The 19,491-nt window shown below is 38.2% G+C and overlaps 1 protein-coding gene across 6 annotated transcripts in view; it reads right to left on the bottom strand.

Moving 5' to 3' along the window:
- Positions 1-7,160: 7,160 nt before the first annotated feature.
- LOC132396779 (nuclear factor 1 B-type-like) overlaps positions 7,161-19,491 on the bottom strand; it is a 286,826-nt gene continuing 274,495 nt past the window's right edge. For all 6 annotated transcript variants that reach the window (XM_059974675.1, XM_059974673.1, XM_059974677.1 and 3 more), the window contains one exon: positions 7,161-14,546. In XM_059974675.1, coding sequence (XP_059830658.1) covers positions 14,417-14,546 — 130 coding nt within the window. In that variant the 3' untranslated portion in view covers positions 7,161-14,416. The remainder of the gene's footprint in view (positions 14,547-19,491) is intronic.

The following is a 19,491-nucleotide window of genomic DNA, read 5'->3' on the forward strand; positions in this document are numbered from 1 at the left end:
CTGTAAGAAGGAACAAGCAGTGGTTGACCACCATACTACATCCTGGAGACTGAGAGGCCGGGCTCAGGCCTCAATCGCCTTTATACCGGGGTCAGTGGGTGGAGCCACAGGAGCAGTCAGCAGGGGGCGTGTCCAGACAGGTATATGTAGTTCACCACACATACTGTCACTAATTATATTCTAGTCCTCTTGAAATGAATGCTAACATTACATTTCCTTTCCTTACTACCAGATGAACCTGCAAGTTACCCTTCTGGGAATCTGCTTGAAGACACTCGAGTCCCTTTGCACCTCCAATTTCTGAATTTGCTCCCAGCTTTTCAAGTAGCCTACAACTTCATTTCTTCTAGCAAAGTGCATGACCATACATTTCCCTACACTGCAACCTATCTGCCACTTCTTTGCCCATTCTCCTAACTCGTCCAAGTCCTTCTGTAGATTCCCTGCTTCTTCAACACCTCCTGTTCCTCCACTTGCCTTTGTACCTTTCATAAACGGCCACAAAGCCATCAATTCTGTCATCCAGATTATTGACATATAATGTGAAACGAAGCAGTTCCAACATGGACCCCTGTGGAACACCACTGGTCTCTGGCAATGAACCAGAAAAGGCTCCCTTTATTCCCAGTCTTTGCTATCTGCCAGTCAGCCAATATTCTATCCATGCTAGTGCTAGTAACTTTCCTGTAATATCATGGGCTCTTGTCTTGTTTAGCATCATTGTGATTGAAAACTTCATCAGGATGGATTCTGTATCATTGCACATTCTGCAGTCGGCACTGTCTAGCGGCTTTCTGCCTCCAGAGCTCTCTTATTAATGCACTCTCCAACCACAGAAGCTGAATACAGATACAATGAGACTCAGTGTAGAAAGAGAATGCACCATAGGGTTCCTGAAGAAAATGTTACGTTGCCAACTGCAGTTCAAAATAGTGTAAGCCAAACATGATCTCATCATTGCAGGCTGCTTAGTCTGTGAACTGAAGATAACTGAGACACAGGGCTTGATGCTTTGGAGGACAACAGGCACAAGTGGAGCAAGACAAGGACACGGCCTCCAGGGGACATTCCTGTTCAGTGTCTAATGCTTCATCTCATGCAAGTACAGAGAAATGCTGGTCTCACATGCCATATAGGACTCTCATAAAAAATCATTTTACTATAGATTTGGTAAGTTCTTGGCTTCCAATACTCCAATCATGAGAAAATCAGTCGACAGAGGAGCTCAGATGATGGATATATACCTATCAGGATTTTTACAGCATCAATAATTGATCAGACTGATCATAAATGAGTGAATCTCTGCTGGTCTGTCAGACTACCTTTATAATTCCTAATGAGTTCAGGTTCAAGTTCAAACAAATCCGAGGTATAAATGCCATGAACATAAGCTTTTCACAGCAGCAGAATAGTATTATACCAACAACGAGTTAACATAAATTTAAATTAATATAAATGATATGTAAGTTATATGCCAATAAACAAAAAAGCATAATGATTCCAGAAAAACAGAGTGGCACCAAAGTTAAAGAACTCAAACTTGTAAATAGAATGCCCTTTAATTTTATTGTCAATATTTACTTCAGTAAACTAGTGCTACTTATAAAAAGAGTTATCTTGATATAGCCCCATTTTTTTTGACATTTCTTATTAGAAGAGTTTCTCACAGCTTTTTCTTGTTCAGTTCCTCTAAAGGTGTGCCTGATATATATCCAGGATCCTGGCTCATAAGATCATTATCTTTAAGTGCTCTTAATTGACCAAGACATCTTTGAGCTGGCTCCCTCTCTCTGCTGTTGCTTTGTATCCTCCATATTAACCACTGTTAGTCATTGGCTGTCAGGTTAGGGCAAGTGCCCCTCACTAATTACTGCACAAAAGCCACAGAGGGGATCCACAAGGATGCTGCATAAATAGAATTTGACTTGGAATCATTCACAAAACATGTAATAGGCGATGCATTGGAATAAGTTGGGCCCCTTGGAAAATAAATTGGTATAAGGAGTTCAGTAGGAGATGGATTCGGGATGAAGTCATGTGACATTATACAATGAACAATAATATGCTATTCAGTTGGGGTCTTGGATCCTACCCTTATTTCAAAATCAGTTGATTCTTCTTCCCACATCTCCTGGAAACTAGGCTTATTGGAACTATGATTATACTATGGTATTGTATAACATCGTTGAGTGTGAATTATGTATCTGTTGCAGTATTAATTGGAATGGCATCCAGTTCTCCAAAAAATCTACCAGTGTAGCAGAACCAAAATTTCAACTGAGTGAATTAAAGGAGTTTTACTAGTGGAAAGTTTCACTATAGAAGTGAATATGGCTGGGATTGATAACAGCAGATAACATGGTTAGAACTGACTGAAAATGAAAGCCGGGCATGCTCCTATTGGTAACATCACTAATTTGAAAAAAATTCCCTCCGCACCAAATCTCAGTTGTCAACTGCTGTCCAACTTTGAGTGGCAAGACTCTGTTTGCCAACAAGGCCTTGCTCAATGTAATGCCATCATGTCTATGAGGCAGAACAAGGCTTGCTCAAAGAACAGCTGAAAAACTTCAGCAGGCAGCTCAACTCTTCCTCCTGCTTTTCCGGCTGTTAAAGCTGTCCAGAGCTTAGAAGTATTCCTAAAATTAGCACGATTCAAGAACTACTGTATTAAAAACAAAATAATGAAAGTGTTTAGAAATAAAGAGAAAAATATATAATTAATTAATTTAAACTATTTTTAACTATTAAGAATGTTAAAGAAATTTCAAATAATTAGAAAAATTGGAAATAAGTACACTTACCCGTTTCACATGCAATTGTTCCTCTCCAAACAAGTAAACTGGTGGATGTTTTGCATCTGTAACTCCCAGGCTAAATGTTGGCACTAACTTATGCTCCATTGTTGGGATTTATATGGGGTCGCTGTCAGGAATTAAGCTGGAAGATTTTCTGACCTTGTAGCTTCAGTCTTCTTGACATATAGATGGAGGTAATTTCTGCTCAGCCAAGGTTGGCTACTGGACAAGTATTTTGACAATAGTGTGGTCAAGAGAAGTGGTGATGAAGTGAGGCCAGATATTCTTGAACCTATGGTCTTATTCATGGTCTAAAAGGCTACGTGGAGAAGGCAGGAGAATGGGGTTGAGAGGGAAAATGGTTCAGCCATATTGAAATGGCAGGAGACTCAATGGCCGAAAGGCCTAACTCCACCCCTATATCTTATGGTCATTCCTTTTAATGACATTGGATAGAAAAGCATATGAGATAGTAAGGGATTACTGAAGGAATACTCCATACAGCAATTTTTCTTGCTGAAAGAGAATGTGGTTACCAACAAGTCAAAGGGAAGGAATGTTTGCTAACCTGTGCAAGAGTTGTCCAAGGTATTATTAGTGATATTGACAGCAGCCATATTTTATTAATATGACAGAGGAAGAAAAATGATCAGGCTCAAACAAAAAAGCATTTGGTGTGTGTGTGTGTGTGTGTGTGTGTGTGTGTGTGTGTGTGTGTGTGTGTGTGTGTGTGTATACACACACTACTACAAAGAGACATAGTACAGAAACTGACCCTTCAGCCCAACATATTCATGCTGTACATAAACTACCTATTTACACATATATAAGGACTTTGCAGAGGAAGGATAGTTGGGAGATGATTCAACTGTTTGGAAGGATGATAGATCTGGAATGATCTCTTGAGGCAGTGAGGAGGGAAGCGTTTAGATGGTAACAGCATGTTTAAAGTGGCTGAGGAGAGAGAAGCATTAACAATATCAACTTAACATAGAGATAGGAATTGAAGGTTGAGTGTGCAACAGTTTATGGGAAACAGCATTGACAAAACAAGGAAAAGGACCTAAGGAAATAAAAGGCTTGGTGTCAGCAGAGCAGTAGCTGCAGGTGGTTTGTTGCAAATAATATTAAAATGTGGACAACTGAAAATTTACCAGTGAATTGGAAGCAGTCATGCTCAAAGTGCGTTCAGTTAGGGAAGAACAAGATGCAAGATGAGATGAGGTTTAAGGAACTCATCAGATTTGTTCTAGGAATGATGATTGATTGTTTACATGGAAGAGGTAAATTGGAAGGGCAGCAAACCTTGGGTCAGGATACACAGCAAGTTGAGTTGGTGGTTGAACCAGGTAACCTTAAGAACTCACTATGTGCTGCAAAAGTTGGAGAAGGGGAGAGGGAAGGTATTTGGTGACATCAATTTTATAGTAATTGGTTGGAGAATAAGGGTTTTTTAAAAGAAAGGCATATGGATATAAGGTGGAATGTTCAAAAGAAGATGAAGTGTAAGGAATAGAGGTGTATTAGATGTGGCTAGATAAAAAGCACACAACTTGTTCTTTATGATTCTGACTATTGATATAAGGTTTAATAGGTGGAGAAGGATATTAAGGGAGACAGTATGTTTACCTAGCTGACTGCTCTCTACCCAAGCTGTGATGTTAATGCAGAATATTGCTAGGCAAGGGATATGTTCATTTATCTGTGCACACTATGGAAGAAGAATCAGAATCAGAATCAGGTTTATTATCACCGGCATGTGACATGAAATTTGTTAACTTAGCAGCAGCAGTTCAATACAATACATAATCTGGCAGAGAGAGAAAGTAATAATAATAATAAAAAATAAAATAAATCATAATAATAAACAAGTAAATCAATTATGTATATTGAATAGATTTTTAAAAACGTGCAAAAACAGAAATACTGTATGTTTAAAAAAAAGTGAGGTAATGTCCAAAGATTGAAAGTCCATTTAGGAATTGGATGGCAGAGGAGAAGAAGCTGTTCCTGAATCACTGAGTGTTTGCCTTCAGGCTTCTGTACCTCCTACCTGATGATAACAGTGAGAAAAGGGCATGCCCTGGGTTCTGGAAGTCCTTAATAATGGATGCTGCCTTTCTGAGACACTGCTCCCTAAATATGTCCTGGGTGCTTTGTAGGCTAATAACCAAGATGGAGCAGACTAGATTTACAACCTTCAGCAGCTTAATGCAGAGAAAAGAGAAAAAAAAATTGATAGCTGGTACTCTGGCAAAAAGTCCACTGAATAAGCACTGATTGGTTAAAGATGGGTGTGACACAGGTTAGTATCATTGGATGATACACTGGGCCATGAGATAGGCACAAGAGTTGGATGGTTGAAACTGTTGTTCATTGGATGATGGTGGTTATCACCTAAAGTACTCCCAGAGATTTCTGTGAGAAAAGAGAGGGAGACCATAGGCTTATCCAAGAAGTACTCAAGACTGCAATGGTAATTAGGGAGTGGAAGGCTTAAGGATTACTTAAGGAATAAGATATGCATGCCCAAAGTTAGTGAATTGCGTGGAATAATTTTGAGAGGAAATGAGTCAAACTGGGATATGAAAAAGGAAGTAAAACTAGTGGACAAAATGATCAAAGTTCAAACTAAGGCCATTATTAAAGTACATATATGTTACCATATACAACCCTGAGATTCATTTTCTTGTGGGCAATGATAGATCTGTATGTGGAATATCTGCCAAAAGTACATGGAAACTACATAGACTTAGTAGATAGGAACCATCAGGGTATACTGTACATATGTCCTCAGAAAGTGATCCACTTTATGTCTGGCATCTAAAGGCTTGGTTTCTAGAGCCCAAGTCCATAGCTGCATGACAGTAGCCATGCATGACTAAGTAAATAAAGCTTATGACATGCATGCCTTTATTAGTTGAGGCACTGAGCTCAAGAATCAGGATGTTGTGCTGTACATTAATAAAACATTGTTTAGTCCACCTCTAAGAGTATTGCATTCAATTCTGGTTGCCCTGTTATGGGAAGGATTGGAGGCTATTGAGAGGGCTCAGGAAAAGGCTTAGCAGAATGTTGCCCAGATTAGTGGCATGTGCAGTAGGTGTTGGACAGCCTATGGTTGTCTACTCTGGAAAATGTGGAGAGACCAGATGTTAGTTTATAAATTATGACAGACATTGATAGATTAAACATCTTTTCCCAGAGTTGAAATGTCTAAGGCTCGAAGGCATGCACTTAAGATGAGGGAGGGTAAGTTAAAAGGATTTGTGCTGGATAATTTATTTTACATGTAGTGGAGGATGCCTGGAATGTGCTGCCATGTTGGTGCTGTAAGTAGATATAAGAAAGGTGTTTAAGAGGATCTTAGGTGGGCAAATGAAAATGCAGAGAATGAAATGATATGGACTGAGCACAAGCAGAAGGGATTAAGTGCCATTAGGTTGGCACAATTAGTTCAGCATAACTTTGTGTGTTAAAGGGCCTGTTCTTGTGTTGTACTGTTCAGCTACAGCTAGGAATGACCAGAGGGACCAGAATTGGAAGAGTACTCTTAACAAATGTATGGGTCTGAGAACAGTTGTAGAGCTGGAATGGTATGAGATCACCATGAAGATTTAAAAATAGGGAAGATGATTTTAAGATGCTATTAACTGGAGCCAGAGAAGGTCAGAAAGCACATGGCAATGGTGGTAGAATGAGAGAGGGTGGTTGGAGAGGAGTTAGAAAAGTCCATAAATAAGGAAAGAATTTAGCAGGGACTCGTCATTGTAACTGGTTGGAAAAAAAAATTCTTTTTATTACTCCTAGGTACCCCGTAGAGGGCTCCAAATGTGGTGAATTCCCTACTCTGGGGTGGTAGAGGTGACAATCTGGAGCAACACATGAAAAACTGGAGGAACACTGCTGATCAGACAACATCAATGGAGAGAAATAGACAGTCAACGTTTCAAGTCAAGCCTCTTCATCTGGACTAATAGGTTTAGAGCTGAAATATCGACAGTCCATTTCCCTCTATAGATGCTGCCTGGCCTGCTGAATTCTATCAGCTTTGTGTGTGTTAGGCAAGAAAATTTTTTTTGTGTGTTAGCTAAGGCAAGTAAAAGCATAGTCATTTTAAGTACCTGTAAATAACAGTAACAGAGAATAGAGAACAATCTATATAATTCACAGGGCAATCCAGTAAAAAAAATTCAGAAAGAAATTCAAATTTCAATGCTGCTTCTGTTTTTTTTTGTGTCTAATATGGGTTTTAAGCTTTGAAACCTTAGTACTTGAATCAGTCAAGGCCAAACTTGAAATTCTATTGAAAGTGTATCATTTACCTCCTCAGGAATGAACAAAGAGACAGAACACCAATGGTTGTAGCATAGCTCATTTTTATTTTTGAGTTGTTTTTTTTTCTTTATTTGCATAGGGAACATATCCACTTCCAGTAATTGACTGCAGTATGAGCAGCTGCTAGCAGTATAGGCTGGATATAACAGTTACAATCACATAAGTCAAGCTGAATTTACACCAGTTTAAAACTTGTGAAGATTTAGGCTCTGGAAGGGAACAGTCTGGACAGTTTTCAATGCCTTTAAACCATCTCAGACATCTGGACCCAGACATGGAGAGCAAGAGTACTTTACTGTCCATGGTCAATTCAGTTACCTTTTCCTTTTGCTCCTTTTGGCAACTATAGTAGTGTGTATGGGACTAAAGCATCACAAGTTTCAAAATGGAACAACCCTGGTGCGTGGCTAGCAAGCACTTACTGACTACTTGTTACCTACTACTGGACTAAACGTAGCATCATGTATCTATGGAAACACACAGTCCTACAAAAGTTGTTCTCAAGAGAAAGATCTCAAAAGGTTTACAAGTGGGCTCCCTTCCCTTCCTCTCAGAATTACCATCTGCAGATTGACTAGGAGCCACACTCGCAACGAAAAGAATATCTGTACAATGCGCAGTGTCAAGACTTAAATGGTATCTGGGCTGTTACACACATCAATGCAATATATATATATGTGTAACTACCTTTGTGAATATGGAGCAGGTAAACAAGCTCTTGGAAGCTGACAGCTAGGCAGGATTTACCCTTACATTCTGCAAGTTGGATCATTTTTGCAGAAAACAAGTTGTCTGAATGAATTGATTTACAACTGAACTCAACAGAGACTGCAAGATTAAACAGGCACTGCTTGTTTGACATTTTTGGTAAACATATGCTGGTATTTTTTTTGATTCAAATCCTCATTTTGCATTAACATAATTCAATTTAATATCCCAAGGTCTCCATAAAAGGAACATACATTACTGTAGTGACCAAGGTTATAACAAAGTTCCTTCAGTTGATAATACACATCAGTCCCTGCAGCACAGTTTTGATAATAAAAATGCATCATGCTATTTATTTAGAAACACAACAGTTCTGTGATGAAAGTGGTTTCAGTGTCAGTGGACCTGACTGCTGCCTCTTAAATACAAAGGCTTTGCAACCTCTTGTCATTTGTGAGAAATATTGAGGTTTGTTGGAACAGATGGGACAGATCCTACAGGATTGAACTTTTCAGTCCAGTCAGGCAGGCAACACATGAGAAATATTTTGTTTCTGCTAGTTTGAAATATTGTGGAATATTGTTTCTGCTAGTTCTGACTAGTTATCCCTTTGATTCTAGAAGGAAGAAAGGATGCTGAGATATGCTGTTTAGCTGACTACCTTGGAAGAGAAAAGGTTACAGAGTCATGTTATGGTCTACCTAACTATCAATTATGTGTGTTTTATTTACATATGCTTTAGTGAAACTAGAAGTTCCCACTTGATAGCACTGTATACCTAACAAGATAACTATCTGTGAGTTTAAAACTTCTTAAAATCACGTACCTATCACTCAACAATGTGTTCTTCAATGAGTACATTTGTATTCCTATCATTTCAAGAAGGCAAACTTAGTACAACCACACTGCCCTATTTAAGAATGGTTCCATATTGTCATCAATGTGCAAGCTTAATTTAGGAATTAATAAGCCTGCATAACAAAACTCAATCTATACATGTAGGTGGTGGACATCTGAAACAAAAACAACAAATGTTGAAACACTGAGATGATCATCAGAATTCTGACACTCTGACATGAGACTGTTTCTGATATAAACCTTTCCCAGAGCACTAACGAAAGTTCATTTCAAGTATAAACCTCCCCCTTGCTCTATGTTTCCCAGTAAACCCGACAAAGGGTTATGTCCAGAACGTCATTGTCTTTCCCTTCTTTGTGTGTGGTGCCTGATTTGCTAAACCTGTTCAGCAATGTTACTTTTAGTTATAAGTGCATAATACCATAATCTGAAAGCAAAAAGCTGGACCAGCTTACACTGCCAAAAGTAATTAGCCACTATTTTATAATGGAGACCATTATTGCTATTTTTTCGCATTTGGAATCATAATCCAGTCATTTCCATTAAATTGGCAGAAGATTCGTTGGAATTGTTCATTATCAAGAGAAATAAGAATCGCATAATGTCTGTAATGGAAAGGAGGTCAAATGACTCAAACTCACGGATGGTTGGATTGAGAACATTGATTTTTTTCAGAGTGGTTAGGCATCTTTTGGGTGAGGTGAGAAGTCGCCACTGATACTGAGACCATTTTTTACAAATTTAAACATACAGTAAATTCTTAAAATACAGATATTTCCAGAGACTCATACCTAGAGAAAGTTTTTTTAAATCTTTTTTTGCTATTAAATACCTCCTGTAAGAAAAAAAAAGCTGCAACAAAAAGGTGAAAATTGACCATTTCCAACATGTCCCCTTTAACTACTAACAAAGTGGCAAAAGCACTGTGAGATGGAACAGTACAATAAGTTGCTGCTGTGGCATCTGCGCCAAACCCACCACCCACCCTCCCACAACACTGCCCCCTGAGAAGGAACTGGTGCAAATGCTATTTTGCAGATTTAAACAAGGCAACATCAGTGGTCCAGACTTAATCTTATTCAGTTAAAACCACTGATGTTAGCTATCCTGCTGCATATTCCAGTGAAGTCTGTTCAGCTGCCAACTGCATGCTCAGGAAGTATAAAATTCAAATGAAAAAGAAAATAAAACACAATTTTCTGCTTGAAAGGCATATGGAGAATTAGTTTTAAAAAGTGCAAATATGAAAGAGTTAATTAGCACCCTTTCTTAAACCGTTTTCTTAAAATTTTTATTTCCTTCTGAACTTGCATGTGCTACACATTAAAGATAAGCAGGAATAAATTTTGCCATCAAATTGGGAGAAGTCTCACAAAGCATACAGCTGGTTATTATCAGCTGCAGCAGACTTTAACAGGAACAAGTAAACTATGTCTGGTATCATCTTGGGACCTAACCGCCAGCAACATTGCATTGTCCTTTCAAAAACAGAATACTGTACACTGTATATGGGATATCTTTCTGACATCTCTGCATGGTGCAAGTGCAATGCAGTGGTGTGCAACAAAAACAAAATCCTTACCAGTGCCATAACCAAGAGGCCCCAGGTGGTTCCCTGAGTACTCTTGTATGGTTTCCACACTGTACAAGATCAATCAGGAATCTTCTCTGGGTTCATTCATTGGGTGGGTTGCCAGTACTGGATTTGTTGTCAAACCCCTTGTGCACTTTCTCTCTAATCATAAATACCAACATTTAAACTCACACAAACTTTTACTGTAGGCCATACACACTAATAAAAACAGTATTCCTTCCGACAATATGAAATGTTTCTGCAAACCAACCTTTTCAACACTAAATACAACAAAATAACCTTCATAAAATATAACTTTTCTCCATTTAAAACTGGATTAAAAATTAGGAACCTACACTTTTTAAGCATAGGATTACACAAGTTCAGCATATGGACAGTCTTTTTTGTAATATATAAATTAGGTAACTGGAGAGTTTTAACTCAAGTCCAGTTTCCAGACAGGATTTTTTTCTCTTAAAAATGGCATAATAAACTGGTCTTTCAAAAGCCAGTGTAATCATTTCTTCCCCCAATTAACTCATTTAAAAAAATGTTAGCATTACAAAAAAGGGTAATTACTTTAAAATGTTCTTAACAAAACTATACAGTGTACAAATTACAGTCTGCAAGGCAGGTGGTTCATTTTCAAGACCCCTCTTTGTTTCCCCTCACATTACACAACCATAACAAATCTACTAACACTTATTCACTGAGATGCCGTGCTTGAATCATACTCCCACAGCTATTGCTATAGATATTTGTTTTTGCCAGATTTTTTTCAATACAAGTCTCCTTTGCTGTTATTTTTTTTCCCAATCTATTTTGCCTTAACTTTTACAACACACTGGGGAAATGGCCAAGGCTGCAAAGTACTTTAGCAAAAGGCAGAAACAGTGCACATAGAACGGGGTGGCTTCAGTTTATCAGAATTGGCATCCTGGTGAAGGAGGAGAGCAGAGACTTGACTTGAGTTGCAAAGCCCTCTAATGTCATAAAGTTGATTCTCAAGAACCTCCCTTTCATTACCTCCCTTTTCTTATGAAGAGAAAAGCTCTTCGGCATACACCTTAGGCTATCACATCATAAAAATGTCATAGCCAGTTAGAGCAGAAACGATTGGGTAATTCTCCTGTCAATCAAGCCTAGAGACCTTACTGTGTAGGTTACTGAGACTGATTTTAGGCACATAATTTATAGAAAACTATCCTCTACTCTGCAATATTTTGGAGAAATAACCCTGCTTTTATAAGGAACTGTTGCCGAATTTTTTTCTTTCCACTATTCTTTCAATCAATTTTGTTTTCTGAATAAATTGATTGTTGTTACCTTAACAACAGATTGTTCACTCTGTCATATCCTGCCCAGTCTCCAACAAATTGCCTGATGAAGTGTCAGTAAATGCTCAGAATTTGGGACAACATTTTAAAAATCTATGTTCTCAAGTTTCCTTGTGAAACTTAATATCTGTCATTACAGTTAAGCAATAAAGAGACTTGCTCAAATAATTTTCCACTAATGATCCTTGGGTTAACTAAAATCACCTTTGTTTAAACTTATATTTGGAACTGAATTGTTTATATCTTGATTTGAGATTTTTGCAATTCCAAATGATTTGGCTTTAGGCCGCATTGATACTTAACAATGAGGAATTGATATCATTGATAAAATATAAACCTCCTTGGGAAGCTAAAATATTAAGTGCTATTTGAATTTAAAAAAAAATTGAGCAGAATATTAGAGAAATGAAATGAATATCATTTCATCTCTAAATCAACTGCTAGACTAGTTCGAGACTGAATAGATTAAGTCACCTCTAAAGAATAAAAAGCTCAGTTGAGTCAAGAGTGTTGGACATTGGACAGAAGATTTAAGACCTATAGATTTGCTGCTGGTATTGGAGGCCAGCAGTGATAGATCTCTGCCAAAGTAAATTTTTCACAAGAGAAAATCACAGCTCTTAACTGATATTGAAGCTCAAGTCAAGCCTGTCTCCTGTGAAAATGTCAACTTTTTTTAATATACTATTTTTTTAATTCAATGAGTTCATCTTGCACCCCAGGTGGAAAGTCAATAGAAGAACCAAGTTGAAAGCTTGTCACAGTAGACAGAACAGTTACTTTGCAGCCTCTGTCTTCCAAATGGCATTGTATCACAGCTGTGCTGTAGAGCTCTCCTTAAAAATCCCCCCTCCCCAAAGCATCCTCCCCTGACCATCTTTTAAGGACCTATCATACTGCATAGAAAGCAGCACCACTTTGGTCAATTAAAATGGAAAAAAAAAGCTTACATCACCTAATCTGCATACTAATGTGATAATCAATATAGCTAAAAGCTTTACCTATATAGACAAAACTTGGTATTGCATAATTCTTACAAGTTCAAAAATTCCCAAACAAGTAATTGATAGATGAAAAACATGAAAGATTAATAGAAAAAACTTGCCAAAAATACTGAAAAATATTACTGGCTGATTAAAAATTTTAAGCACCAACTATACACAGCCATGATATGCTTTATAAATGAGATAACAAAGTCAAAGTATTTGAATATTGACAATTAGTGATGTCACACTGTCCTCTGGAGTACAAAATAACTTTTTTCATACAAATGGTAAATTTTATAGGATGAGCTATAATATATGCAGCAAACGTGTGCAGTGATGTCACTGTTTTATTTTAAAGGCAAGGCACGTAATGTGGACTATATAACTTCGTGCAAATCAAGGATAGATCCATTAGAGTTACAGAGAAACAGAAGAGGCAAAATTGACTTGCCATGCACACACTGGTGTCCTGCCACTAGCACTATCAGGCAGATAGCAAGGCTAAAGAAAAGCACCATGCAATACTCAGCACCCTGTGATTAAAAACAGCGTTTACACGGTAGAGTGCGGAAAATATTAGCGGCTGCATCCTGTTGCCATTGTAAACTGTGGTGCTCTTCACCAATACCCTCCATGAGACACCAATTCACCTTGGCATCTGTGTCCTTGGAAACTGCTAATGCCATGCTTTTTTTTTTCCTGACACACCTGATACATATATATTACATATTTTTTTTAAATTCCACAGAGGTATTGGAGAACAAGGAATCAAGTGCAGAATTTTCAATTCCATTCAATTGCTTTCCTAAGCAAGCATGTCACAGCAGGATGTGTCCATATTTCATTCTATTCTTTCCTTAATTAATGCACATTCAAAGGGGACGATAAGAACTGTTCAGAATTATTTAAAGGTTATATATTGCATCCCCTCAATTTAGAGTCCTAGGGCATAAGGACTTTTATTAATCCCCTTAATCAGATATGTTAAATTGCACTTGCCTCTTAAGTGTTCTTTTAAAGAATTACTGACATTTTAGGGGAAACATAAAAATATCAGCAAGCTTCATTCTTGCATTCAGATTCTTGTAATGCATCTGATACTTTGAGGGACAATTACAGCTTCAAACTACACTATGGTGCTTTTCCAAATGCAGTCTTGCATCAAATTTGTTCTGTTCAGATCTGTATACTAAGCATTAAAAGTAAAAGGAAAAGAGGGTTCAGTGACAAGAATAACTTGTGGAGCCAATCATCAAATGTAAATCCAGTAAAAACTGGATGTAACTTTTTTTTTTGTTTTGTTTTCTGCAGTAGCATAGTGTGCATAGACTAATTGTGTGCTTTATGGGCTTTTCGTCCCCTCAGACAACAATTTTGTAGAAAACACAAAATTACATGTACATTCCTCATCCAGCCTTTACCTTACAAAGTCAAATCTCATCAACCAGGAGGACTGGGCTGTAGTTTAACTACTCTTGGACTGAGTGAAAAAAAAAGATACCTGAACCCCACTAATTGGCTAAACATGCAAACTCTCAAACATCTAAAAGCTAATAAGTGTATAATGTTTATCAGATCTGGAAATTAAACAATTGTCCCCTAGTGGATTCATTGTTCAATAAAGGCCGGTCACTTAGACATAATCTGTCACCTCACCATCAAATACTAAAATCACCTTCTTAGTATCACAGATGAAATACCATTTATGCAGATTTTAAGCTTGCAAGAAATTGGTGATTGTGAGTGCAACAATCACTTGTCTGTGTTTCTGAAGACTTTTCTATACAATCCAGAGATGCGGCTTGATCCTTGTTGTCCTCAGTTTGTCGTTTCTGCTTGGAGGAAGGGTTCACTGATAAAGTTTAAACTGTAATTCTGTACATTGGTTGGCAGGATGGTAGCCCCATTTGACACTTGGAATGGGACCAAACTAGCCCAGGTACCAGGACTGTAGAGAGAGAGAGAGAGAGAGAGGGGGGGCAAGAGAGAGAGAAAGAAGATATAATTAAATATAACTTAATTCAGGACTATAGATATAAGAATTACCAAGTGGCACAATTAATACTTATGAAACCATCTTAAAAACTCAATTAATAAACCTAAAATTTGTGTCCATGAAAACAAAAATGACTAATCTCAGCATTAACCAGCTCTATGCTACACAAAACTCTGATAAGCTGGCATCCAAGTCTTTGGAAATTCTGATGGTTTGGTATTTCTGAAATGTGAGCATGCGGTCCAGAGTCGTAGGGCAAGAGGTGGTCTGGAGTCTGCCTCTCACCCAGAGACACTAGACCTCATGGTCAATGCCCAGACTGTGGACAGATGTGCAGTCAGAGGAGGGGGTTGATGTCCAGGATGGGTGGGTTTGGAGTCTGAGCAGAGGTTCATAGTACTTCTATATTCTCCGTTCCCTTTAAATCACGGCATTCACTAGGAAATTAATTCAAATACTGTTAACATGTTAAAAAAAAAGAGTGAAATTAAAGTATGCTTAGGTATTATTTGCAATTACATCCAATAGTTCAGAAAATCTGCTAGTCAGCAGCACCACAATCCTGGAAGTTGTAGAATATCAGAGTGTTATACTGGTCTTCACTTGGACTCCAACACAACTCAATTCCAATGAGAAATTATACAGTAGATGTGAAACATTAACTCTAGTTCTTTTTCCACAGATGATGCCCAATGATGGAGTATTCCCACCGTTTCCTGTCCTTAATTCAATAAAGAAGAGCTTGGCTACAAGGGGATTCAACCAACTTTATAAAAATTACTTTAAATACTTGGGGCAGCTGCCGCCAAAGGAAGAGATTACGCTCTGAAAACTACCATAATGAGGCATAATAAACAACTAAAATTGTGCGGCATCTATTTTGAAAAGTATATAAAAATAAATTACTGCAGGCAGTTTTGAAAACCTTATTTGTGGAATCATAAGAGGCTTGCAAAAAAAAAGTGTAATCAATCCATTATGCCTCTGTCAGCCCTTTGCTAGATCACTAAATTTAGTACCAAACTCCCAGCTTGCTCTCTTTCAAGAGTGAGAATCATCTGCTACTTTAGTATTTTTTTCAATTCCTCCTTAAATAGGATAGTGTAGTACTATAACTTAGTTCTCTGTATTCTCTTTCCATAAAGATCTTCTGTCCCTCTTCCTTCACATTCTCGAGCAATGATATGAAATGAAAAACCTCTTGTCAGTGATTCCCACTGAAGGCAATAACCTTCTTCTACGATCTCTACCTAAAACATTTATAATTTAAAATATTTTTATTCCACAACTTCCTTTGTTCCAGTCAAAATTTACTTAGAACTTAAGTTCTTCTGCATAACAATTTCTTCTCTGATAAACCTTGTGAGTCCAATTTCAGATCAGTAGTAGAATTTACAGAAGGAAACTGCAAGCAGTAATCTAACAGGAATATACAGGGGTGTGCACAGGAGTTTAAATTCTACTGCTTTTAGATGGTGGTGCTGTTAAAAGCAGATATTGTGCTTGTATATGCATACTATCACTCAGGTCTGTATTGGCAGCAGCATCTCCAGCTCAGGACTGTTGCAGTTCATGCTACTGTTGCTTTATTGTTCTGCTAGATCCATTTCCACAAATCATCATATTTGCAGATGACACAACAGTGACTCGCCTCATCAACAATGACGGCGTATAGAGGGGAGTTAGAGTGGCTATTAGAATGGTGCGAGTAAATTTTGAGTCTCAATGTGGACAAGACTAAAGAGATGATGGCAGACTTTAGGAAGGTGCAGGATTAATATTCCTCACTGCATACACATGGCTCCACAATGGAAAGAGTTGGGAGCACCAAGTTTTTGGGGGTGCACAGAATGGACCACCAGAGTCAAGAAGGTAGATCAGAGTCTTTATTTCCTAAGGACACTGAGGTGAGTGAGGCCTCTCCCCACTGAGCCCTGCTCCCAATTTTAACCAAGTTTGAGCACCATTAAGATTTTCCTGATCAGCTGTATCACCATCTTGTGTAGCAAAAGCAAGGCATCTGATAGCAAAACTGTACAAAGGATATTGAGGACATCTGAGAGGATCATTGATGTCTCTCTTCCACCCTTACAAGATATTACCAAGATCACTGTGTATGGAGGGCTCTCAGCATTGCCAATGATTCCTCTCATCCATCCAACAACCTTTCTGGCCTTCTACTATCAGGCAGGAGGTACCACAGCATTAGGAGAAGGGCCGCTTGCATGGAGCTTCTTCCTCCAGACCATGAGCCTGCTGAACTTCCTGCCACCACCCAGGTGCCACTACATATGAATTGCCAGTATCATTATACTGTTTACTTTTTAACTTGTGCAGAAATGCACCTTATTATTTGTTAATTTATTTTTCATAAGATTATGTGTTATGTGTGAGTTATGTGCACTGAGTTGTGCACCTTGGTCTGGAAGAACGTTGTTTGGTTTGGTGGTATACATGTATCTAGTTGAAATAACATCACACTTGAACTTGACATCATGTTTGATAATTATAGGAGAAAGGGACTGCTGGTAATTTCAATTTCTTCCACTGCCCCAGAAAAACAAATGTTTTTATACTTTCCTATCTGTTATCGCTTTGATCATTTTTCTCATATGTTCCTTACAATGTAATTTTAAATAATATTAGTCTTTGACATGATTTAAGTCACTTGCAATCATACTTTCTCCGAATTATTTATTTGAACCTAATAACTCTTTGCTCAGGCGTTTCTTTCGATATCATTCTGCTGTATGTATACTCATGCTCCTTATAGCCACCCACATAATCACATGCCCCCCTACATTAGATTGCACGGTTTTGGTCTTGCAAATTCAGCTAACCCAAGTCTTCTTAGCAAGACACTCAAAATGCTGGAGTAACTCTGCAGGTCAGGTAGCAGCTAAGGAGCAGTGTAAACAGTCAGTCTCAGGCTGAGACCCTTCATCAGGACTGAAACAAAAGAAGCAAAAGCCAGAATAAGAAGATGAGGGGAGGGAGAGGAGTACAAGCTGGCCCCTTATACCCCCCCCCCCCACTTTCTTTCCAGTCCTGATGAAGGATCTTAGCATAACACAGTGACTGTTTATTTCCCTTTAAAGATGCTGCTGAGTTCTTCCAGTATCTTGTGTGTGTTGCTCAACTGCGCATCTGCAGAACCTCGCATGTCTTATTTATATTCTTTTTTCAAGTTTCTCTTTAATGTTTGTCAAGACTCTTATTATGTCAACATGTTTTGAGGTAAGTGTTCTGTATTCCTTTCTAAACTAAAACTAGTTCAAAATTTCCAAAGCAAATATCTTGCGATTCTTTGTGCAATTTCTAACGTGTAAGGCCTTTGACAAGGTCCCGCATGGGAGGTTAGTTAGGAAGATTCAGCCACTAGGTATACGTGGTGAGGTAGTAAATTGGATTAGACACTGCCTCAATGGGAGAAACCAGAGAGTGGTAGTGGAGGATTGCTTCTCTGAGTGGAGGCCTGTGACTAGTGGTGTGCCACAGGGATCAGTGCTGGGTCCATTGTTATTTGTCATCTATATCAATGATCTGGATGGTAATGTGGAAAATAGGATCTGCAAATTTGCTGATGATACAAAGATTGGAGGTGTAGTGGACTGTGAGGAAGGTTTTCAAAGCTTGCAGAGGGATCTGGACCAATTGGAAAAATGGGCTGAAAAATGGCAGATGGAGTTTAATACAGTCAAGTGTGAGGTATTGCACTTTGGAAGGAAAAACAAAGGTAGAACATACAAGGTAAATGGTAGGGCACTGAGGAGTGCAGTAGAACAGAGGGATCTGGGAATACAGATACAAAATTCCCTAAAAGTGGCGTCGCAGGTAGATAGGGTCGTAAAGAAAGCTTTTGGTATATTGGCCTTTATAAATCAAAGTACTGAGTATAAGAGTTGGAATGTTATGGTGAGGTTGTATAAGGCATTGGTGAAGTCAAATTTGGAGTATTGTGTGCAGTTTTGGTCACCAAATTACAGGAAGGACATTAATAATGTTGAAAGAGTGCAGAGAAAGTTTACAAGGATGTTGCTGGGACTTGAGAAACTGAGTTACAGAGAAAGGTTGAATAGGTTAGGACTTTATTCCCTGGATCGTAGAAGAATGAGGGGAGATTTGATAGAGGTATATAAAATTATGATGGGTATAGATAGAGTGAATGCAAGCAGGCTTTTTCCACTGAGGCTAGGGGAGAGAAAAAACAGAGGACATGGGTTAAGGGTGAAAAGTTTAAACGGAACATTAGGGGGGGCTTCTTCACACAGAGAGTGGTGTGAATTTGGAATGAGCTGCCAGATGTAGTGGAAAATGTGGGCTCACTTTTAACATTTAAGAAAAACTTGGACAGGTACATGGATGAGAGGGGTATGGAGGGTTATGGACCAGGTGCAAGTCAGTGGGACTAGGCAGAAAAATGGTTCGGCACAGCCAAGAAGAGCCAAAAAGCCTGTTTCTGTGCTGTAATGTACTATGGCTCTATGTAACTTCTTTCGTATCAGGTTTGTGATAGAGGCGCCTGCCAAGCAGAGAACATTAGAAGTGCTTAATGATGGCATTCTGTCTGCTCTCTGCTGTTGGATATGCCATGGAATCCAGAGTGAAGTGCAAACTCTCTGTTCCTTTTCACCAGTTACAAAGGGAAATATGCCTACTTGCAGCAAGGAATGGTTGACAGACATGAGTGTGTTAAACATAATTTTCTTTTAAATTTAATTAAATACTTTAAAATGCATTAATTAACAAAACTAACTGTTTTAATTTTACTTCTTAAATTATACATTTTAGTAGTATTTTAGTTGAGTAGATTTTTAATGTTTCTGAATATTATTTGAGTGGAATGATAGCTAATTTGTGCTAGAGACCTGGCTCAACTAACCTCTAAAGCAATTTA

Source organism: Hypanus sabinus, chromosome 7 (assembly GCF_030144855.1).
Source record: "Hypanus sabinus isolate sHypSab1 chromosome 7, sHypSab1.hap1, whole genome shotgun sequence".
NCBI lineage: Eukaryota > Metazoa > Chordata > Chondrichthyes > Myliobatiformes > Dasyatidae > Hypanus > Hypanus sabinus.